Source organism: Pelodiscus sinensis, chromosome 5 (assembly GCF_049634645.1).
Source record: "Pelodiscus sinensis isolate JC-2024 chromosome 5, ASM4963464v1, whole genome shotgun sequence".
NCBI classification, from domain to species: domain Eukaryota; kingdom Metazoa; phylum Chordata; order Testudines; family Trionychidae; genus Pelodiscus; species Pelodiscus sinensis.
Genome location: NC_134715.1, coordinates 10,685,881 through 10,710,424, shown reverse-complemented (window position 1 = coordinate 10,710,424; position 24,544 = coordinate 10,685,881). Strand labels below are relative to the sequence as shown.

General features: G+C 43.0%; 1 protein-coding gene across 1 annotated transcript in view; it reads right to left on the bottom strand.

The window, feature by feature from the left end:
- The window catches only part of BMP3 (bone morphogenetic protein 3), a 31,620-nt gene extending 7,635 nt beyond the window's left edge, over positions 1-23,985 (bottom strand). Inside the window, exons 1-2 of the mRNA XM_075929471.1 lie at positions 23,272-23,985; positions 9,444-10,354 (exon numbers count right to left, since the gene is read on the bottom strand). Coding sequence (XP_075785586.1) covers positions 9,444-10,354; positions 23,272-23,581 — 1,221 coding nt within the window. The 5' untranslated portion in view covers positions 23,582-23,985. The remainder of the gene's footprint in view (positions 1-9,443; positions 10,355-23,271) is intronic.
- Between the last annotated feature and the right edge of the window lie 559 nt (positions 23,986-24,544).

Sequence of the window (24,544 nt, the reverse complement as noted above, 5' to 3'; positions counted from 1 at the left end):
AGGTACACACTCCATATAGGGGCAATAGTGGCATGAGAAACATACAGACCAAGATACTTGGTACTGATAGAATTGGTGGTGTAAATTATACCCTGGCAGTAGCTTATTCTGAAAAGCAGGGTAAGTGGGTATAAATAGTAGAGCAGCAAATCTTGTGGCAGTCCAATTGGGGTGCAAAACAAGTGTCATATATTGAACAGGAGAAAGGTATGTGGGGTAGGGAAAGTAACTAAGCAGGTGTAAAGTAAGTGGCGTGGGTATTGCGTTATGCTATATGACACCACACCCCCATGATAATCTCTTTCTTATTACCATCCATTCCCTCACCATGGAAGTTTAACCTTTTTTGCATGTTCCCCAAATCCAAGATACAATACACACTACTCTGACATTTAATAAATGTACACTTGACTGGTAATTTACTCCATCATTGCACCTACCTGAATTCCATGAGTAGTACACTGATTTACACTAAGGCTATGTCTACACAGCTTCCTCTTCTGCAAAAACCTATGCAAATGAAGCACATTAGCATATTACTGTGCTTCATTTGCATAATTAATTAGGAGCTGTTTTTACGCAAGAGGTTTTTGCGCAAAAAGGCGCCGTCTACACAGCACCTTTTTGCGCAAAACCCCCCTCTTGTCCAAGAGCTGTTCTTCCAGAAAAAATGAAGAATGGCTCTTGCACAAAAACGGCTCCTAATTAATTATGCAAATGAAGTGTGGCAATATGCTAATTTAACTTCATTTGAATAGGCTTTTGAGGAAGAGGGAAGACATAGCCTTTGGCAAAATTCTGCTCTCAGGCACTGGTGTAAATCTGAAAGTGCCTGGACTAAGATTTTTATAACTGAAAGCAGAATTTGGGCCAATGATTATAACTAGAAAACAAAACTGACTTAGTTAACGCAAGATGAGTAAACACATTTAGAACAAGCTTTTAAATATACTTTCATTGCCCATTATCTCAGTAGTAACACAGGAAAACACAGTAATATAATAAACAAAAAACCAACAATAATATGATTTTATGTTGATACTATCCTTTCAGAAAGCTGTTCAAAACTTCATTAATTATTCATCTCAGAACTAAAACCTGGAAATCGCAGACTTAAAAATAGTCCTAGTCAAATGTCATGCACATTTATGATAAGGTTCGGTGGGCCAAATATTCAGAGAGCCTGCAATTTTCTGACACGATAGAATTTGTCTGCGCAAAATTCAGGCACAAGGATTAGACATATAACTTCCCAATTTGCAGGCCCAAATGAATTTCCATGGTAAAAGCACAGCATGGCTACATTTACATTGGCATGATTTTGTGCAAAAGCGGTTGCTTTTGTGCAAAAACATGCTGCCTGTCTACACTGGCGGGGAGTTCTTGAATGGGAACACTGATGTTCGAATAGATGAAATCAGTGCTTCTTGCGCAAGAACTATGATGCTCCCCCTCAGGAATAAGCCCTCTTGCACAACTGTTCTTGCGCAAGAGGTCAGTGTAGACAGGCAACATGAATTTCTTGCACAAGAAAGCCCGATGGTTAAAATGGCCATCGGATCTTTCTTGCGCAAGAGAGCGTCTACACTGGCACAGATGCTTTTGCGCAAAAGCACATCTTTTGAGCAAAAGCACATGCCAGGGTAGACGCTCTTGTCTGGAACAGTTTTTGCAGAAGAACTCTTCCGCAAAAGAGTTCTTGTGCAAGAAGCTGCCAGTGTAGAGATAGCCGAATAGTTTGGAGAGTCAGTATCATTATGGTATATACGATAACGTAGTTAGGAATATCTACTTGTAGTGATGTTGGTGATGTGATGTGCAGAGATCTCTAGCTTGCCTCCATTTAAGCACACACATGCCAACACTATTCTTTGGCTTTATCTCAGAGGCTACATCTAAACTGAAGCTCTTTTCTGGGATACCAGAGGTATCCCAGAAAAGCTATGTCACATCCAAGGAATGCATATGCTTTTCCAAAAAAAATTTCAGAAAAGTGGATGCGTTCTTTCGCCATCCTTGTAAACCTCATCGTACAAAGAAGAAGGGATGTGCCGAAAAGAGGAGGTTTTTCCGAAATTTGACACTGTGTAGATGCACCAAATTTCAGAAAAGTCTCTTCAGAAAGAAAAGCGGAAAAAGATACACAAATTGCGGTTTGCACTTTGCATATCTTTTTCCAACTTTTCTTTGTAGTGTAAACACAGCTAGAGACAGATGATCCTTAAATTCCAACCATAATGAATCAAGATAAACTGGGATAGGAGCCATCTGACAAAAGATCCAAAAGGATCCATTTGGGAACCTTCCACTGTTTGTGATTGTTGTTTGGGTTAACTTAATCCAAACAATTTTTCTTCTTCTCCAGATGGAAGAATCTATTAGAGCACTCAGAGATTGCGCAATGCATGGGACCCATCCTGTGTGATCTTAACTCCCTTTTAAGATAAGGTATGTCTACACAGCAACATTATTTCAAAATAACAGTCCACAGCGACACAGCAGGCAGTTACTTTGAAATAATGTTGAAATACTGTCAAGTTATCAAGCTGGAGTTGTCAAGCTGACTCCTGTAACCCTCATTGTACGAGGAGTAAGGGAAGTCAAAGGAAGAGTGCTCTATTTCGAAATGTGCTGTATAGACACTCCCAATTTTGAAACAAACTACACAATTGACGTAGCTATATTTGAGTTAAGCCCTGCTGTGTAGACTCGCCCGTCGTTAGAACTGAGGGGGCACTTTGCTTTCAGTGAAATCAATGGGAGCTAAGCACCTAACTATTTTTAAGGATCTGAGACTCAGAAGCCACTAGAAGCACACTGAACCTAGCAGTAGCGAGATTCCCTTCCTCCCTTTTTTAAACACAAGAGTTTAGTAAAATTCTCTTTTTAATTTCTTGCAGTAAGTTTCAATAAGCTCTACATTATGATGATTTTAAATGGAACAAAACTACAACAGACCTCCAGGGTCCCATTGCAATAAGGCATAGAATGCCTAAAAAGCCCTGAATTCTAATGAGCACCCTCTTTACAACTAAGTCAAATAAGGTTGAAAAGGGAATGTTCAAATGTGCATTTATCCAGACTCACAGATCCTGCACTGAGACAGCTTTTTTTTAAGAGTGACTAGGATTTCCTCTGTGACATTTTATAGAGCTTTTTAAAATTTCAGTGCTCCCACAACCTAATATTTTTTTATAAACTGTGACGTCAGAAAGCAGGTGACAGATATGGTTAGGGTTGTATTCTTTCCTTTTTCTAGCCACAGTGCTCCCTATGGTGCGCAAAAATCAAAAAGAGTATATTGCTTTCCATGTTCAAGGGTCTCTGTTGTGCTCACCAAAAATCAATACAAACCCTATTATTGATAAAATATCTACAGCGTCTAATGGTTTGATAGGAATTGAAAACAGATGTTCAGATTCCATAACTTTGGCTCACCTTCTTATTGGGAGCCCTGAACAGCTCTTCAGAGAAAGAGCCTGTGATACCGCAAACTCTGCTACCTTGGAGCATCGCAGATGCTCACGGTCACCGAAATGGGGCCTACGGTCCTGTTGGTTCTGCACTTGGGATAATTCTCAACAGTTTGCAGGAGGAGAAGTTAATTAATTGGTTCTAATGAAGTTGCTATATGATAGTTCCATTTAGTTTCTTCAAGACTTTGCATTCCCCTCCCCTCCCCCACTGGCTTCCTTTGGATAAGTTTGAAACTACCAGCCATAATTATGTCATATAAAGGGGAAGAGAGCCATGAGTCATTGGTTTATGGTATAATGCCTGGCCTTACTGGCTGAGGTTGGGTTCTGTTAATCAGTAGACCTAACTCAATTTGGGTGGGGTTTTAAACTTTAACCCGGGACTGCACACTTAAGACCAAGATATACATTTGTCTCAATAACTCTCTAAATTGAACAAATTCAAGTATATTTCTGGTTATAGGATTGATTTCAAAGGTGCTCGGAGTAAAGAACTTTCATTGGCATCAGTGGGAGTTTTGGGTGTGGTGGATCATCGTCTTGGCAAAAGGTCTCGGCAAGTGTCAACATTACTTGGTACTGGGTTGATCACACTCATTTCTTACCTATCTGAAATGTCCTGTGTGTTACGCCCAACCCCACAGAGAATACGCAGCCCCTGACTTTTAAGGGTGGGCTTTTCAAAAGCTGCTCAGGTATGGGACACTTTTGCTCCAATAAAAGTCAACGGTCAACTTCAGTAGTAGCAGAGTTACCCCACAGCTGAGCATTTTAAAAATCGGAAGGGGAAGAGTTAAATGGGCATACACATACCCTGCATGGGGAGCGTTACATCATCGTTGCCTCAAGGCAGCTCGCTCTGTCTGGTTCCTACTAATGAGAAGCAGGCTGGTCTCACATGAGATTTTCTATTAGAGGGGGAGTGGCGTGAAGGAAAAACCCAGCAGCCTCCAAGTGGCCAGCTCTGTGAACGAGTCCAGCTGTGGCTAGGGCTGCACCTGCTAAGCCGCACACATCCTTGAGAGACTTGCTGCCCAGTTGAATTTCATTATTGATGCATTAGGAGTGGAGAGAATGTCGTCACCTACAAGCCAGGGAGATGATCTATCTAGCCTGCATGCTCTGTGGCATGCTGCAAGTTTCACACATGTGGGTTCAACAGCCCTCAAGCCACCTGATTGAAACAGGGAGAGGGTATGGCCTGGAATTTGGAGGGGGCTGGGTGGGAGGGGAAAAGGCACATCTTTTGTTACATACCCAACAGGTTGATCAACAGCTGGATTACAGGGAGCTCAGTTCCCCTTCACAGCAGGACTGCTGTGGATCTGTAGGCCAACTGAATTTTTGTTATTATTTGCTAGCTATGGTGTCAATTAGCAAATGCACAGCTCTGATGGATATCCTGTCGTGCACGTGGATCACGAGGCTCCACAGCTTAATGGCTTTAGATCTGCCTGTTTCTCTTTGCCACGTGTGGAATTTTCATTCTCATTAGAGAGCAAAAGTGGCTTTTGGTTTACATGGTGCAAATTCTATTTCACACTGCACGTGTGCACAACCGGCATGGTTTGGATCCTCCAGATCAGTGGGAATTTGCTGCTGACTTTCATGGAACTAGAGGCAAGACACTGCCACCTATGTCCATAACCACCTAGATACTCTCCATCTTTGCATGGAAAATAATTATTCAAAAGTCGAATTTTCTTTCACGTTAAGGATCCAGTCCGACATTCCGTATGTACCCCCCCGAACACGGGAGTTTTGCATGCTCCAGAAATGCAGGATCAAGTCCTACATTTGTAAGAAGACTTTTATAATAAGTTTAGAGAGGCTTGCAGTTAAGGCACTGTCTTGGAGTCAAGAAATAAAGGTTAGTTCATGATTGTCACAGACATCCTATGCGATCTTGGATGAATCATTTAATCTCTCTAGGTTTCATGTACCCATTAGTTAAATGGGCTTAGTAGTTCTTCCTTTGTCCATCTCATCCATGTAGACATCAAGTTTTCCAAGGCAAGGGTTCTCTCTTACTTGTTTGTATAGGGCCTATCACAATGAGGTCGCAAGCTCGGTTGGAACTGTGAGGCATGTTTCTGTGAAATGCATTTAGTTCTCAAACCCAATTAAGACCCAGTGTAACTGAGCTCAGCCCTCAGTGGACCCTCACTTGCTCTCACTCAGCATGAATTTGGCTCTAAATGTCTGAAGGAGGTTCTTAAGAAACCACTATGATTTGCCAGGGAAATTGGCAAAAGATGGGGAATCTTTTCTGCTGTCTGAGGTAAGCACAGTGCCTCCCTTTAACTTCTCTACACATTACATAGCATCTTTGTTAGAACCAATCAACTTTCACTTCCCCTCCTTCAGACTCGAGTAACACTCCTAGTGCAGAATGGACGTGCTTTATATCCTGTTTCAACGATGGTGAGCGATCCCTGATTCACTAGTGTTTAGCACCTAATGTAGTGATTTACACTAGTGCAGAAAGTACAAACTACACAAACTGACAGGAAAAGGATCACATATGAATGGGGAGCTTGCTTTTGCTTTTCATTACAAGGAGCAAGGCCGTGGGACTCAGGTCCATAGTTTGGGAAGCGTTTTATGGGCTGTTTGTCTCTCTGGCTAAAGGGACTTTTCTTTTGCTTTTGGAACTCCCTATAAAAAAAAGCACAGATCCTTCTAGGAAACTTACTTTCTTTGTTATATTAACAGGTATTTAGCAGCAACGGTGGGTGAAATTTTCAGAAGCTTTCAGCATGGGCCTAGCCCTTTACTTCAGTGGGAGTGCAGCTGGCTAAGAGTACTTCTGACAGTCTCACCTGTGCACTTGGGGTGTACTTAAGTATATTTTTGCAAAAGCTTATTTGTTAAAGATGCAAGTTCTTATGTACGTGAAGTTTGACCCAAAGCCCACTGAAGTCAATGAAAAGACTCCCATTAACTTCAATTGTATTTTGATCAGGACTATTTTGATTATGTGCCACTTATCAGCTACATAGCAAAGGCCATCATGATGCCACTGGGGAAAAAATGAGTGGGGAAAAAATCTATTTTCTACAGATAGAAAAATAGCATTGTTTTTATATAGCATGATCCTAATCACGTGGAAGTCCATAGCATATTTCCAGTGGGTTTTAGAGAAGCCTCATAGAGAATAACTGGCAGTTTACAATGGTTTTCATTGTTTGTTTACTTCTTTCAAGATACGCATCTGTTTGTCCATGCTATATGGCTCACAACATCCCCAAGTTGATTTAAAATGTAAAGTGCTTTCAGGTATAAGAAGTAGCTGGGGTAAATAATTTAAAACTTACTTCTGTTTTGTTTAGCCATGCTGACCTATTTCAAATAGCGCTCCATAAATGAATGATTTGCTCTTAGGCTACGGTCAATCCCTGGAGCAAAGTTTTACAGGCGCCTTTAAAACCCTTATAAACAAGGTTGAAATTAGAAGTGCTGACTCAGCCTCAGCTAGAGTAATGCCCAGAGCATTGCTATAACTTACTGCCCTTAAAGCTAACATGGAAAAAGTCCAGGTGAAATTGCTTTTGGAGCTAAGGGCTTGTTTCAGACCCATACGTGGAGATGCAGCTGTGATAGAGCATTGATGCTGTCAATCACAGAGGGAGAGGCGAAGCTACAGGACAAAAAGACCCAGTACAATGTTTTGCTACCACTGAAAAAAATCTTCTTGTTAATATCATTTATGGGACTTGCTCCTGTTGGGGAAAAAGACAAGCCTCTGAGCTCCAGGGGCTCTCCTGCAGGCCTGTCTTTTACAACTAAAGAAGTTGGTCCAATTATAGAGGTTGTCTTACCCACCTATTCTCTCTACAGGTTGAACCTCTCAAGTCCAGCACACTCTGTTCCAGCAATATCCATGGTCCGGCACAATTATAGTTATTGGGATGTCCTCTTATCATGGGTGTGGCGAAGTTTCCCACAGACCCATAAAGTTTGTTTGCAGCCACCAGTCCTGGCTCTTAGTGTTCTGTGCTGTTATTTAGCTCTAACTAACCTTCTAAGGGTATGTCTACACTACCACCCTAGTTCGAACTAGGGTGGTAATGTAGGCAACCGGAGTTGCAAATGAAGCCCGGGATTTGAATTTCCCAGGCTTCATTTGCATAAAGCCGGGTGCCGCCATTTTTAAATGTCCGCTAGTGCGGACTCCGTGCCGCGCAGCTACACGCGGCACAGACTAGGTAGTTCGGACTAGGCTTCCTAGTCCGAACTACCGTTACTCCTCGTGAAATGAGGAGTAACGGTAGTTCGGACTAGGAAGCCTAGTCCGAACTACCTAGTCCGTGCCACGTGTAGCCGCGCGGCACAGAGTCCATTTAAAAATGGCGGCGCCCGGCTTTATGCAAATGAAGCCCGGGAAATTCAAATCCCGGGCTTCATTTGCAACTCCGGTTGCCTACATTACCACCCTAGTTCGAACTAGGGTGGTAGTGTAGACATACCCTAAGAGTTCAGTATTCAGTGGAAAGTAATGCTAATAGACAATTTTGTCTTCTTGTGGTTGGGCAAATTTTTTGGTTCAACACTGGTTAGGTTCATCCTGTCGTAACATGGCTATCGGCTTATCTAGACTACACTAGAGTGTTGAAAGAGGATATGCAAATTCAGCAGGACTTAGTAAATAGTTTAGACATGGCTTTTTCGGCACCCCCCCCCCTTGTCAAAAAGCCGCTCTTCCTCAAAAAATGAGGTTTATGTGGAATTTGTATATCCTCTTCGACCCTCTAGCATAGTCTAGATAAGCCCTAAAAGACTACTGCAATCTTTTGTTTTCCTTTTGAATGCTCGATAAAGGTACCAAACTAGAGCCAGCCCTCAAAGTTTTAGGGTCAGATCCTGCAATCTTAATTCAGGTGAGCAGCCTCCCTGAAATCAACAAAACTGCTCACCTGTATAAAGGCTCCCTGATCAGTCCCATATTGGACTAAAAAATCCTGGCTGTTACCCTACCTCTCCTCTAACTCTCATTGAAAAAGAACACCTTTCCAATTAATCTCCAAACTCTGCACTAGTTTGAAATGATTTTGCTTTCAGTGCTGACAGTTAGTTACATGAAAAATAGAAAATGAAGAAGATAAGGCTATGCTAACAACTGTGAACCCTACATCTATACTAGTTTCCAGTGGGGATAATTTGTACACCTCCCCTCTCCATTCTAGCTGTTTGTTACATCTTGCATCCCACTTTGTGGCCTTGGCAGGCTGGGAGATGTGGGGTCCTTTAATGGAGCTACACCAGAAATAAATTTGGCCTATTGATTTCAAGAAGCCACGTGATGCCTCCATTTCCGGGTCAGGTTACAGAATTCTTAACTCGCCAAAATAATCGTTACCCATGGGCATAGTCTAAAAGCCGCAGGGGTGTCTCTGAAGTAATGGTTCCAGAATCAGGTTCCTCGTGCTTATGTAGGTAACTCAGGATGGCATTAGATGGAGCATCCAGCTCTTCTTTAGCAAATTATGGTTACTTTGAGGAGGACTCCATACATTCACCCTTTACTACCACAGTGCTGACCATTCCCATTCATTGATTTCTACTGGGACTAACTAGTGATTAGGTAATCACAATAATTGGTCATAAGCATTTGCAGGATCAGTTCTTTAATATGCTTGATTCAACTGGATGGTCACCAGTTCATACATTATTATTACCCAATAAGCAATTTATAGCACATTTGGATTCTGGACAAAAATAATTCTTCTGTATAACTCTGATTTTATATATTTGCATAAAGCAATTCTGACTTCATAATAGCTTTTTTAACAACTACCCCTTAAAGAATGGACATAAATTATTACTTATTTACCTCATTCTAGAGCTTAATAAGAGCCGCATTTGGATTTTACTGATGTAAACAAACGTGCAGTTCATAAAAACTAGATGTGTTTTCCTGTTCTATAGAGATGTAAGAGTAATAGAGTGGGGAAAAAAATACTGTACCTTTGGAATGGGGAATTGGCATTCGCCTGAGCAGTAATATGCATCAAAGGATTTAGGGGAAATAATCCATTCGCTCCAGCCAATGTCTGCAAAATCCACTTTGAGATAGCGCCGCGCACAGTACCTCGGTTCGTTCCACTGCTTCCTTCTTGCTTTCTTCAAAGTTTGCTCGTCAAACTGGAGAGTTTGGCTTTTCTGGTGGTTGCTCTTTCGCTGTTTTTTCTTACTCTTTGTCCTCTCTGCCAGCCGGGGCTGGAGGGTTTTGTAGGGTTTCCTGTCTTCCCAACCCTCGTCCTCACTGTACTGGTACTCGGTACCTGGGAGCTCATTGTTCTGCAAAGGCAACAGGATGCTGGTGGAACGTTTCCGTCGCTGTTCTCTCAGGCTGCTCTTTGAGTGGCTTTCAGGTCTGGGGAAGCCCTCAACCAGGGAATTCCGGTGTCCCTGCAAGCTAGAAACAACACTCTCTGGTTCTGAAATAGCAGAGTCATTGGCATACACCAGGATGTAAGGTTCATAGCTGGATGGCATCCTCCTCCAGGAATAGCGGCCAGTCAAGGCCATTTTCACGCCAATCAGAAGCTCACCATTCTGCTTTGCCTCCCTCAGGACATGAGTAATGTCCTTCCACTGCCAGGAAAGGGCGTCCCGATAAGCCACAGAAACATTTATTAGAAAATGTCCCAGGGTACGAGTCTGGTTCCCATCAGAAGGAAAGCTCAATATTGAGAGATCTATTTGAATTTCAGGTTTCCTATGTCTATGACGAGAGCAGCCTCCGGAATGGGGGCAACTCCAAGTAGCATTTAATAGGTCCCCGATGTAATAATGCAACGAAGCCGACAAGATATTTTCAGACTTGGTCAGGGAGGTTAGATTGAAAACATGTGGCTCTTTGGTTCCTGGGCTCCCTAGAAAAATAAATATTTGCATGAGAACACAAGAAATTCTAACACTTTGAAAGACTAAAGAGCTAATGTTACCTGTCCCTTTGGATTGTCTTCACTAATCCCAAGGAAATCTCCCCATTGACTTTAACAGGAGCAGGAATGGGTCATTACATTTGAATACACAATCCCCGTACAGTCCTCCCCATCTTGTGTTTGTGTTTGGCCAAGTGTGCGCATCGTAGAAACTTCAACAGCAACTAGCAGTTTTGTTGGCAACCTCAAGAAAGAGACCAGGGATCAAGTGAACTTGGAAATTAGCTAGGTATGAATATATTATTAGAGTATTTGAGGGATTACCACATATCAATGATTGCATGCACACTGCACCCTTCTAAGGTCAGGAAGGAAGGGATGTCACAGGAAGCATGACTGCTTAAAAGGATAAACTGAAGAGTACATAGGAACATCTGGGAATTTGACATCCAGGTATGTATTTTTTTTTAATTTGTGTATATTTAGCTTGTGTGCAAAAGGCTAGGGACGTTATCCCCTCTCTATTCAGGAGAGGTATTGGCATGGAAATTACCATTTAGACCTCATCCAAAACCCACAGGAGTCAACAGAAAGTCTCCTAGTTGACTTCACCAGGCTTCAGATCAGCCTTTTTAAGCTTCACCATATTAGCTTAGAAACCTAATGTCTTCCTATCAGCGAAGGATGCACGTAGGGAATCAGCTAGAATTTAGAATAGTTGGGCTCAGTTCTCAGCTTTCTTATGTGACCTCAGGGAAGTCACTTAGATTGGGATTATCAAAGGTGTCCATTCGAGTTAGGCACCCAAATCCCATTGACTTTCAATGGCTTCTTTGAAATTTCTATCCCTAATCTCTCAGTGCTTCAACTTCTGTCTGTAAAATGGGGACAATACTTTTTTCATCTCTATTTTTTGTTTAGCTGTCATTCAGAAGCTTCAGAGTACAACATGCCAGGATAATTGCTAATATACATTGGGATGTGTTACACTTCCTTACTCAAAATATTGTAGACTTAAAAAACTAAAACATTCGTTACGCACTTGGGCTACATCTACACTGCAGGCTTCTTGCGCAAGAACTGTTTTGCGCAAGAGTTCTTGTGCAAAAGGTCTTCCACAAGAGTGCATCCACACTGCCATGTGCTTTTGCACAAGAGATGTGCTTTTGTTCAAGAGCATCCATGGCAGTGTGGATGCTCTCTTGCGCAAGAAAGCTCTGATGGCCATTTTAGCCATAGGGCTTTCTTGTGCAAGAAATTCATATTGTCTGTCTATACTGCCTTCTTGTGGAAGAGCTCTTGCACAAGAGGGCTTATTCCTCATAGGGAGAGGAATAACTCTTCCAGAAGAAGCCCTGTTTTCCGACACTTTAGTGGAAATTTACTTGCGCAAGAATGTGTGTGCAGTGTACAGGGGCGGATATATGGGCAGGGCGAGCGGGGCGGCCGCCCTGGGCCCCGTGCTGCAAAAAGCCCCACATATGCACCGTGGCAAAGGGGGGCCCCGCAAGATTATGCTGCCCTGGGCCCCGCAAAACAGTCATCTGCCCCTGGCAGTGTAGACGCTCTGCAAGTTTTTGCGCAAGAACAGCCGTTCTTGTGCAAAAAGCCTGCAGTGTAGACGTAGCTATGAAGTGTTCTGCTCCATCAATGTCCATGCACAAAGTTTACATACCATGCAAATCCCACTCAGAATAGAACCCTAATGCTGGTCCTTTTTAAACAGGGTAAATTTCACCCTGTATTTTTAGATTGGTTCCTAGCATGTTAGAGCAGTGACTCTCAACCTTTCCAGATACTGTACTTCTTTGAGGAGTCTGATTTATTTTGAGTACAAGTATCTCAGCACACTATTACTGAAAATAGTTTCTCATTTTCAACCTATAAACTATAGAATAAATCAATTTGAATCTAAATATTACACTTACATGTCAATATAGTATATTGAACAGTAGAAACAAGCCATTTTGTGTATTAAATTTTAGTTTGTACTGACTTTCCTAGAGCTTTTTGAGTAGCTTGCTGTAAAACTACACAAATATCTAAATGAGTTGATATATCTCCTGGAAAACCTCTGAGAACCCATGGGTATGTGGAGCCCACTGGAGAACCAATGTGTTAGAGCAACTTGTCCACTGGGATAGAGATTGGAACAGTAACAAATACAAAAATTAGGAGACTAATAAAAACATATCTAAGTAAAAAACAAAACATACTGCCAAAACTGTGGAAAAGTGAAAGGTTTCGTCTTCAGTCACACCAGGCCAGGAAAGTACACCAGGACCCACAATATGGTTATTTTAAGGCTTGGGTAAAGCACTAAGAGAAGAAATATTTCTGCGCAATTGGCTAATCCATGATGATGACATGACATTTTATGGACCTTTAGTACAAGTTAATGGCATTCTTGCCATAATGGTTTTCATTCAGACCACTATCCACTCCATAAACTTTCCTGCAGAATGAAGGGGTCACATGTTGACCCAGTGCACTAAATTATGTCACATTTCAAGGTGCTGAAGTCAATACCGACCAACGAAGCTGCTAAAGATGAACCAAAACTATAGAATCACAGAAGATTAGGGTTGGATGAGACCTCAGGAGGTCATCTACTCCAACCCCCACCTAATAGGAGATGCCAACTAAATCATTCCAGCCAGGACGTTGTCAAGCCTGGCCTTAAAAACCTCTAAGAATGGAGATTCCACCACCTCCCTAGGTAACCCATTCCAGTGCTTCTCCACTCTCCAAGTGAAATACTTAGTCCTAATATCCAACCTAGCTCTCCCCCTGCCTGCAATCTGAGACCATTGCTTCTTGTTGTTACCTGCCACCACTGAGAATGGGCTAGGTCCAACCTGTTTGGAATCCTTTCCCCTTTTAGGTTTTAATTAGAAGGGAAATCCATCTTATTGGAATGGAAGGGTCAAAAACAGCCTTTTTTATGAATGCATAATCAACAAGGAAACAACCCCAGGGCAATAATTCCATATAGCCACAATATTACTGTGCCAGCGAGCAGGTTCTTGAGGAAAGAGGAGTTTCCATGGCTTTGAAACTGCAGAGGTCAGTCTAACCAAAGGTATCTTGTACAACTCAAAGACACACTTACAACAGGGGCCCCGAGTCACTATGGTATTAAAGCTTGTGTTGATTATAGGCACAAAAGTGATTCCATTGGGTCACAATGAACAACAACAGGTTTTCCTTTTAAAAAAAAAGTTCTACGCTCAGCTTGTGATTACGTCTATATTGGTCAAACTGGCAGAAATATAGATTCTAGTGTTAAGAAACACCGGAGAGCTATAAAACTGGGCTGTATGGAAAATACAGCTAGAGTGGAACATGTGTGTATGCAACAGCCCCCAAAAGGGCTGGAAACAAACCAACACATTAGAAAAACAAGGGAACATTAAGTTAAAACCTTCTTTGACATCATAGCAATCGACCTTCTCAAGAGTCTGAGGAGGGATTTTAACTCCGAGAGTTTGGAAAGAGTTTTTTCATTAAAAGGAACAACACAAATAAAATCCAAAAATGCCCTTGTCAATAGGGACAAGCTTTGGCTACAGAAAATGATTCCTGATCTTAAGCTTTGCCCAAGCACATCAACTGAACACAAATCAACACTTCCCCCTCTCTGATGTTCCAAAAAGTTTGGTTGTTTGTGGGGAGGAACAAGCAAAATCAAACAAGTCATTCTTGCACTCTTACTTAAAAAATAATTACTATCAAACATTGTGTGTTACCAATAGGTGGTGCTGCTTTCATACAACCCACTTATGGAATGACGCAATTAGCTAATCCAGTTTCCCAGCCGCTTGTGTCTCTTGTTTGCTGACTATCAGCTATTGTCACTGATGTGTTATGTATTTGATTTTAGAATTGGATTAAAACAAAAAATCTCTCTCATGCAACAGAGATAGCAGACTTCAAAGCATGGGCAGTAGGCAAACTAAAACAAAACCCCTGAAGAATCAAGGTTGTAGATTAAAAACAAAACAAAAAACAGTTTATCCGCAAGGTACCTGATCCTGCAGCACTTGCACCCTAAGAACTTAAGCTACTAAGCACTTGCTCCTACAACCACTACAGTTCAAAATATTGATTTAAAGTCAAGAGTTGCTGAGTAGTATGTTAAAGAACGTGACAGTCCTGTAGGACTTTTTTTTCTTTATATAGTCATGGACCAGATCAGCCTTTGGTGTAGATCAGCCTCTCTCCTACCGACTTCACTAGTTAGACTAATTTATACCAGCTAAAGATTCTTTGTAAAATAACTTAAAAAAAAAAAAGACCTGTGGCCTGACTCCCATTTACACAGCACAGCAGTTTAAATGAAATTAGGTCTGATATCCTGAGTTCGAGTTCAGTGTTCTACCCACTATACCACACTGCTTCCTCCCAATAAGAGGCTTTACAAATTTTACATACAGTATAATCTGTGTGACTCAGCAGTGTATGTCTCACACAAGATCACCCTATGGGTTAAAAAAAAAGAAAAAAAAAAGAAAAAAAAATCTAAGCACTATCAAGTAACAGCCCTTTGATATACCTTCCACGGCAAACAAAATGGCAGAACACTTCAGTGCCTATTTGCAGCCAATCCTTCCCAGTTGCCACTCCGTTGAGTATGAAATGCCCACCCACAGACCTAAATACACATCTCAGAGTATGTTATGCTGGAGAGAGAGGAGTGCTCGCAGTACCAGAGATGGGTATGGCACCCAATGCCCCTGCCAACACTTTCTCTTAGGATCAGACAGCACTGGAAGGGGAGATCTTACCACTAGGTATCAGACTCACTAGGCCTGAATGCCTACTCTATAGTGACTCACCATGCAAGAGTGAACAAGATATTTAAACTTCTCTGCCTCAGTTTTCCTGACCTCGTTGAAATTGATGGCAAAGCTCTCCTGCAGCCAGGATCGCACCGCCTTTCTTAAAAAAGGGCAGGTGATGGAGTGCCAGAAGAACAGGTAAGCCTTGTGTGATCTACAGCAGGAAGGTACCCTCTAAGCAGTGCTAAATATGCACATGGTCTGAGTTTAGTATGTGACACTTAGAATCAATCACCCTTACTCAAGGCAGCATTTGCCTTTACTTACTCCACAGTGATATCAGAGATGCTAGAGGGTGACCCATCCTTCGAATGGGAAATATACCATGCTGTGCAGTACCTTTTCCTACATGACCATTCTTTAGTTGTGACTGTTGTGTTTTCCTTTCCTCCCACAAGAGACCACAGCTGTTTGTGCTGCCTGCCACCATTACTGGCATAAAAAGTATTTTGAAAAAGGCAGCATGCCTGCGAAGCCTGACACCACCAGCATAAACATGTATTCATGTTACAAGGGGCATTCCCAAGCATCAATAATCTGGAACCAGGCCACTAACATGTGGCGTGTTTACCTTTATAGAGGATACACTGACGTTTTTATGGACTGCCAAATCTATCCCATGGGTGAAAAAGGATGCAATAATGAGGGCTATTTAGCCATACAGTCGTCATTAGCCATAGTTTAAATTAGATATTAAAGCAGTGCACTTGCACCAGTATATAGTTAGGAACGTATCAGCATTTCCATTATAAAACCCTGTTTTCATAGGTTCATAGCACCACTGAGCTGAAACTTGAAAGAGAAGATCTCAAGGCCAGGAACACAATTATGGTGCCAAATTTCTTTCTCCCTTAACTTCCCCTATCACTTCCTATCAGCCTTCTCCCAAACTCCCCCATGAATTTAGATACATTAAAAATATGCATGTATATTTAACTCTCCATTTAAAAAAAATACTCAGCACCATATTCATTTTTTTTGAAGAAATGTAGGTTGTAATATTGACCTGATGGTTGATACCTGGAATTAAAAAAAATAAAATAACCCAAAACCCTACCCTGCTATGAAAGTTATTATAGCTTTAATGAAAAACTTTGAAAAGCAATGAACATGTATGCTCAGTAACTAATTTACATAAGGTATTTTATGACTGGAAAGATTTTAATATGCATCTTACACATCATAAACATACTATGTGGTGAGTAAATGATATGGCTTTTAGAAATTAAACACAGAGGTCATGCTGGCTCTGAAAGTAATATATGGTTTATACCCATCCATGAACTATGGACTTCTCTTTTTAAAAGCTTTGTTCCAGTATACGGGTTCACTACTGTAATCCATGTGTCAAGTAACTACAAATTAATTTGTGTGTGTGCGTGCGTGTGTGTATTAAATCATCTGTAAAAATGGATACGTAGATTTTTCATGCCTGAACTTGTGGCTTTTCATCCTAATTTCATAAGAGTGATTTTATCAGCATTTTGATAGATACACAGATATATAGGGCCTAATTCTCCATTATTTACACCAGTTGTACAGCAGTGCAATTAAATTTGCTTCAAGTGAGTTACTTCTTATTATATCACTGTGAGAAGAATATCAGACCATAACTATTCTGTAATGTAGCACAAAGAGTAATTCTGGTAAATTAGTTAAATTATAGTTTTTTTCAACTAGATAACACATAGGGCCTGAGTCTCGTTTCACTTACATTGGTGCAAGTCAGGAATAACTGACATCAATGGAGTTACATCAGTCAATAAATCTAGCATAATATCATAATCAATACCAACCATAACAAATTCTGGGCATGACTCTGAAGTCCTTGGGCTGTGTAGCTTCGATCAATTTCCAAGCAGAGTAGTTTTCTAGCACCAGGCCTAGTGTTGCTAACCCGGAACATCTCATCTTTCATGTTTTTTATGCAAAGAACCTGATTTTGTTTGTATTTCAATTGAAATGGTGTGACACACGGTACGTCTGCACCGCAGGGCTAAAGTTGGAATAAGCTATGCAATTTTGGCTAGATCAATTGCGTCGCTTAAGTTGAAATAGCTCAACTCGGCTTTTGACGCTGTCTACACAGCAGGAAGTCGAAGTAAGAACGTTCTTCCTTCGACTTCCCTTTCTCCTCGTGAAATGAAGGTTACCAGGAGTCGGAGTAAGAAGTCCTCCAGCTAACATTATTTCAAAATAAAGGCTGGTAGAGTAGACGCACATGGTGTTATTTCGGAATACATCAGTTATTCCAAAATAACGCTGCTGTGTAGATGTATCCAGAGGGTCACCCTCAACTGAAAGTGTGTGTGTGTTGTGTATGTGTGTGAGACACTTCTGTTGGAATGTTTTTTGAAAACTGCTGTTGCAAATGACCCTTGAAAGAGGTTAGAGAACAAAGGAATAGAGTTTTCTTTATTTTGTTTTTCAGTCTGACTGCAATTAATGATTAGTCAATTGTACTATACTCAGTTTTCCTGATTGTTGTGGCACACACAAATAAAGGGAAAGAAAACAGTCTTAAAATAGGAAAAGGTAATTGTTAAACCGAAAAAATTGGCTCATGGGCAGATGTACACCAGAAATTACTTTAAACAGATTAAAAAACCTGATTTAAGCTGACCGTGTCCCTTTTAATGATGCTATGGTGTAGTTGTGTTTAGTTTGCATTTCAAAAGTCCTATCTTCCAGGGTTGATAACTCAGAAACACTTATTCTGGGTTGTAATTCTGCATTCAGAGCCAGAATCTCAGATGGTGTAAATCAGTATAGTTCCATTGAAATCAATGAAATTTACCAATTTATACCAGCTGAAGAGATGGTTCCATAGTTTCCTGATTAAAAACAGCACATGGTTTTTGTTTGGTTGGTTTTGATTGGGTTTTTTCCTCCCACTTTCCTATCTTCTTACAAATGTGACTGCTACAGCACTAAGCAAAAGGCCTTCATTAAGTTAAAAATCAAGCTTACATGTCAGGCTTATCCTTTCAAAACTCAGGAAATTTGCAGTTACAGTTCAAGTATTGCTCTTCCTCTACCCCTCCTCTATGCTTAAACCTTCAGGCTCACACGGTATGTAGAATAATTCACTCTTCCGATGTTCTGAGACAAAGAACTATACACTTCATTCTCTGATCCTTACTTAAAATTTATTCTCTGGAACAAATGAGGAGTTTAACGTGGGCAAGGACTACCGATTTCATCCGATGAATATCTCACCACAATATGTTTCTGATGCTCTCTAGTATACAGTCTGATCCTGCTCTCATTAAAATCAGTGGCTGAACATCTATTGAATCCTATACAGCATCACTCTCATACACAAGAAGAATTGGGAGTAATTCCTTTCAAGTCAGTGAGAGGAAATTGTGCCAGAACACAATGTGATGTATTGTAACTAAATTAATTGTTTTTACTCGATGAGGGGATTTTAAGGGTCTTATTGAGTGATGTAAAAATTCAACAATTAACTTTTAAATTTATTTAACTGTATTTAAATTTTGTATTTGCCTAAATGAAAAAGAACATGTGAAAAAAAATCAAAACCAGAGACGAAAAACAACTAATTCAGTCTATTTCTCTACCACTGCAAGATAATCCTTGGTGAGCAAAGGATTTCAGTTCAGTATAAAATGGATTTTCAATCCTAATTTCCTTACACGCTTCTGAAACGCCATCCCTGTGGGGCAACATTTTCATTTTACAATAATCATGATGCTTGTTTTCATTGCTTATTTTTTCATCCGTATTTTCAATTGCCCATGTCACTTTGTAAGATTACATCTTTCAAAAGTGATGCCCTTTGTTTTGCTTTCCTAAAAGATTAGCAGGATTTCTAGTGACGGCACCCAATTTGTTGACTCATTAGACTATGTAGTTGGAAAAATCTAGCAAAGAACTTTCCTTTACATCACTTTATCAATGTTGCATAGTAGCCAAAATTTCTTAACAAAGGTAAAGTATTATGGACAGCAAGGTTTCAAGAATTTCAATATGTTCTCTCTTTTCTCTTTAGCTATTTTTGATCTTTGTGTTTTCAGAAAAATTAATCCACCTCTGTGATGACTGGGGAGAGGGATACACTTTTCTAGACATTCCAGCCATTCAGTTAACTATTGAGAAAGACTTTATTTAACTGAATGGCCAGAATGGCCAAAAAAGTGTATTTCCCCCCCCCCCCCCCCCCACCACCACCCCATACAACACACTCCATTCATCACTGCCTCCTTTGTCAGTTACACTATACATTAGATCTGTGGAAATTTCTTTTTTTGAATTCTTGCTCTAGTCCTATTGAGGGCCTCATTCCATCCTCACTACCGACACAGGCAAATCAGCACTGATTTCCATCTGAGTTTTTCTAGTCTTGAGAGTAGGAGCAGCCCCAAAGACGCTTATTAGCTAGGGACATCATCATAAATTAGCTAGGGACATCATCGTACAGTGGCAATGAGGATAATACTGTCATATGAACAAAAACCGGAAAAAAAGAGAGAGTTGAAATAGATATGGAGAATGTGTAACAATTTGAAGAGAGACTCTGGAAATAAAACAGCTCAAAAAGGAAATACCATCAGGATCCTAATTCTATTCAGTATTAGCCAAGCATTAACCACTTTAATCCTTAAATTAATAAGAATTTCCCCCTCTGCCGTCCTCTCCCATTATTTGAGCTAAAGTTTGATAGAACTGGGAGTTTCTGCCATCCATAAACCGACAAAAATGCTGCTGGATCCTAAGGAAAGGGGAAGACAACACCTAACTGGTTAAATATTTTGCATAAATATTTATAAAAGTGTCAGAAAACATATAACCACTTCAAATTTATTGCTTTGGCACTTGAACTGGGGGAGGCTTAGGGGAGGAGGAAAGGGGTTAGCAAACAGTGTGTTCATAGGACTGCTGCCACCCACAGTCAAGTAACAGTATAAATATAATCAGAAAGACCGCAGAGATGGGATTTCAACCAAACGCCTTCTAGGTTTAGAACACTAAATACCTTTAATCAGGTGCATTTAAAGGAGCAAATATCACTCAATCTTGATTGTATCATTCCTCTTGTCAGTGTATTTCAGAATCAGGCCATGTGCACAAATAGGAGAACATTAGGAAAGAGGCCATGCTTTTCAAAAGATAGGATTGTCAGGATTTAAAGCAGGCATTCCCTGTCCCTTAGCACTAAAATCACATACGAGCATCTTAATTGGCACAATGTAAGGAAGACCTGACCACCCTCATGTCCACAGGTTCTGGCACAAACAGATTTAGGGTCTGACCCTGAAAACAATTATTATGAATTGTTCTGGACAGAACAACTCACAGTAGTAAACAGAGAATGTTTTTGGGATTGAGCCTTGCTTCGGGAGGAATTTGGCTACTCACAGCAGTTTGCTCTTTGCCCTATGCATGCAGGATCAAGTCCTTACAACCAATACATACTGTAGCCTTCAGAGAATCAAAGATGGATTTTTAAAGAAATCTCTGGAAGACAGGGACTCTGGAACTTCAGTGGGAGTATGGGGACTACTTTCTGTAGGCAGTTGTGAGGTCCCAGATAATGATTTAATTGGAACTTCTGCATGTGAAATGACTGCAGGGTTAATCAGTGAATGTCATGAAAAATATATGATTAGTAAATGAAACGTTCTAAGGATTCTTTAGGAAGGCACCTATTTCAGGGATGGAGAAGTTTAATGGAATACCATAGTTTAGGATCTCAACACGATACTTCAGGTTTCCAGCATTCATTTTTGACTCTTACATACGGTCCCTGAAATGACTAAACAGTCAGAAACAGATTATACTTTTTCTTCTTTGCCATTAAAGTTTACTTTTTTGGTACCTCTGTTTTGGTGGATTGCCAGCTTATATACATGCTCAAGCAAACGGTACAATTTCCAAAAACATCTATTTGACTTCAGAGCCTGAGTCCCGTCGATGTGCTATGGAAAACTGTAAACTATCGACTTAATTTTGTAACTGCGAAGATGTGCAATTTTTCAAGCTTTTATTTTTTCCTTAAAGACCTCAACCAAAAAAATCCCAGCCCACCAACCACTTCTTCATAAGAAGAAATTAACTGCAAAAGGACAAGAAGTCAACAAGTCATGTCAAAATAGGCACTGTAGATTTTTCCCCATCCTTAGACACATATTTCCTAGTAAGAAGTGACTTTCAAGATTGATAGGTTTACTTTAGCCGAACCTCCAATTATGCCAAAAGAGAGCTTGATCTAATGGAGCTCTGAGGGGCAAATTATTCAGTATGCACAACTATACTTAAAACACTCTTCCTGTATTTGTCAGTGAATAGACATTTGCTGCAACCAACTTTCAGTAATTATATTTCTGTAGCTATCTGCTTGAGCTCTCCCAAAGCCACTTTACAGTCCTATTCTATGCAACACATTCCTTGAGTTCAATTGGAATTACAGAACAGCTCTGTAGCTGTTCACCCTTAGTAGGAGATATATAGTACAACTTATCTAAGTTTCAACTATCTGAAATTTCCTGTTATCCAAAAGTTTCCTACTGCCTGTTAATTAGACCAAAACTCCCCTCAACTTTATTAATCCTTGATTAGCCAAAATCCCCTTGACATTTTGTTAATGAGGGTTGTAGTGCATCACAAATGGCACTCAGCGATCAGAGGAATAGGACCATTAGCCATATAAACATATACAGATAGGACAAAATAGATAATTAATATGATAGTATATGCATTGCATCAGAAGACACAGGCATCTGTGTAGGGGACACTACTTGTTTGTTTCTTTCACCTTCAGGTTACAGTCCCTGAAGTTCCCTGTCAATTTAAACAAGATGTAGATTAGGGCCCCGATTCTGAAAAGACTTGTGCATGAATATGCTGACGGTTAGGCATATGTAACAGGCCTTGCAGAATTGGAACCTATTTCATTCTCCAGAGCAGGCTCATTTTCAGTCAGCTGCTTTCTTGAACTGTAAATCCTGCAGGAACACCTTGCAGTTTTCAGTGCAGCAGCCAAATGTTCACAGGTAACCTGAATGCTTTCAACAACTGAAATGTGCAACTTCAGTTTGATTTGTTGGTGTAAGTCAGGGCATTTTTGCCTTGACAAATCTAAATGGTATATTAACTCTAAACGCCATTTGGCCAGGAAAGCTCCAACATATTTATATTGTAATTCTAAAGCTTTCACTGATGAATGGATTTTTCAGGAGTGGTGCAAGTTAGAGCTTTTGGGAAATCACTTTACAGTGTTTTCAGGCAAAGGAGGAACATTATCAACACCTTGAAAATCATGGGCCCGATCCTGTCCCTATTAAGGTCACTGGCCAAACTCCTATTGACTTTGGGATGTTCATTAAGATTACATGACAATTCCTGAACTCAAACTGCAGACGAGTGTTACCAATTTGACTTACATTTGGTTTGATGTGCAAATGCCGTCTCTAAAAACGAGCTTAATTTGAGCACGGGGATGTTTTAGTTAAGCAAGAACCAGATCTGTGTCGAAACAGAGGCAGATTCATCTCTGCCTTTTCTAAAGAAAAGAGAAGCAATTTCTAAACTCCGGTGGGAACCAGCGATTCTTACACCCCTGTCACCCCAAGGATAAAGCACAGCCAGAAGGTCTCTGGCATGGGGATGGCACCTCCAGCCCTGCAAACTACACACACCAATCCCCCCCCCCCCCCCAGGAATCTCGGACGACGGGCAAACTGTTCCCATAGGGCGCGTCGCTGCTTTATTCTCACTTCGCAAACCCGCCAGCTGCCCCCCAGAGAGCCGGTGCAAAGCCTGTTGCCTTTCCCGCAGCCCTTGGCGCAAAGTGTCAGCTGCCCGGCCCGCGGCAGCGCTCCGCAAGCCGCCTTCACCTCCCTGCTCCCACCCCACCGCTACCCAGGCAGCCGCGAGCCCGAGGGGAGGGAGGCTCCCAGGTTGGGGGAAGGGGGTCGCGTCTCCCCAAGCGGGCGAGGCGCTGCCTGGGACCCACCCCGAGAGCCGAGCTTTGGGCAGCGCCGCTCAGCCACGCTCCGGACCCGCCGCCCGGCTGCTGGGGGCGGGGGGCTCCGTACTCACCCGCGGCCCGGAAGCTGCGGACCGTGTTGCCCTCGCCGAGGGGCAGCGGGCAGGGGCCGGGCCGGGCGTCGGGCTCCGCGCTCCAGCCGCCGCCGCGGAACTTGCCGTAGAGCCGCCGCATGTGCTCCGAGACCTTGTCGGGCGGCGCTGCGGGGCCGCGCTCACCTGCCGCCCGGGCGGTGGCTCCTCCCAGGGCCGCTCTCCGGCGGAGCCCCCCCAGGCGCGCCCGCAGCAGGTCCCCCCGCGCCAGGCGCAGGCAGCCCCAGGCCAGGCAGAGGCTCAGCAGCAGCCAGCGGGGGGCCCCGGCCATGCCGCCGGCAGCGAGCGCCCGCCCGCCGGGGCGCGGAGAGGGGCTAGCGCGCGGGGCAGAGCCCGGGCCGCCGCAGGCTGCAGGCTGGAGCCCCGAGCTGCATGCACGCCCCGCGGCCCCGCCTGGCGAGTGCGGCGAGCCCGGGGGCGGGCGGGGGCTCCCCTTCCCCGGGCAGGTGGGGCGCGGGGAGGTCGCTGCCGGGGGTGGCGCTGCGGGGCTGGGGCTCGCTGCGCTGCACGGACGCGCCGCCGCCGCCTCCTCCTCGGCCGCAGGGAGCCGCTCTGTGCGGAGCCCCGGCGGCGGGCGCGAGGCGAAGCGCAGGGGGGCTCCCCCCCTCGCCCCGAGAGCGACAGGCGAGCGCAGCTGGCGGCGTCCTGCGGGGCGGGCGGAGAGCGGCTGCTTCGCCTCCCCGCCCGCCCCTTCCAAAAAACAGGGGGGAGGAGAGTGGGAAGGGGGGGGGGGGCTGCGCGTAAAACAGAGGCTGCTGCAGCTGGTCGGCGCGCCCAGAGCGCGGCAGCGGGCGGGGAACACGCGAGCGGGAACCTGGGGCGAGCGCGGAGCCCGAACCCCGCTCCCTGGCGGGATGGCTCCCGAAGGGCGCTTGGGTCCGTCCCGCCCCGCCCTGGCGCAGGGGTGCGAGCCCGCAGCAGAGAGCCCCCGCTGGGGCGCGAGGGCTCCACAGCTCGGCCCAGACCTTAAAGCCTCTTTTGGGGGAGGGGGGGGACGAGTTTATTGAGGTTGGAGGCAGGGACATGTTGCGCGCCACAGCCCGATCCGGACACCTCAGGGCATCCCTAGCGCGCGGGGCAAGAGCCACGCAGAGGACTTTGCCAAGGGAGGTGGTGGAATCTCCCTCTCTGGAGATATTTAAGAACAGGTTAGATAGACATCTGTCAGGGATGGTGTAGACGGAGCTTGGTCCTGCCTTGAGGGCAGGGGGCTGGACTCGATGACCTCTCGAGG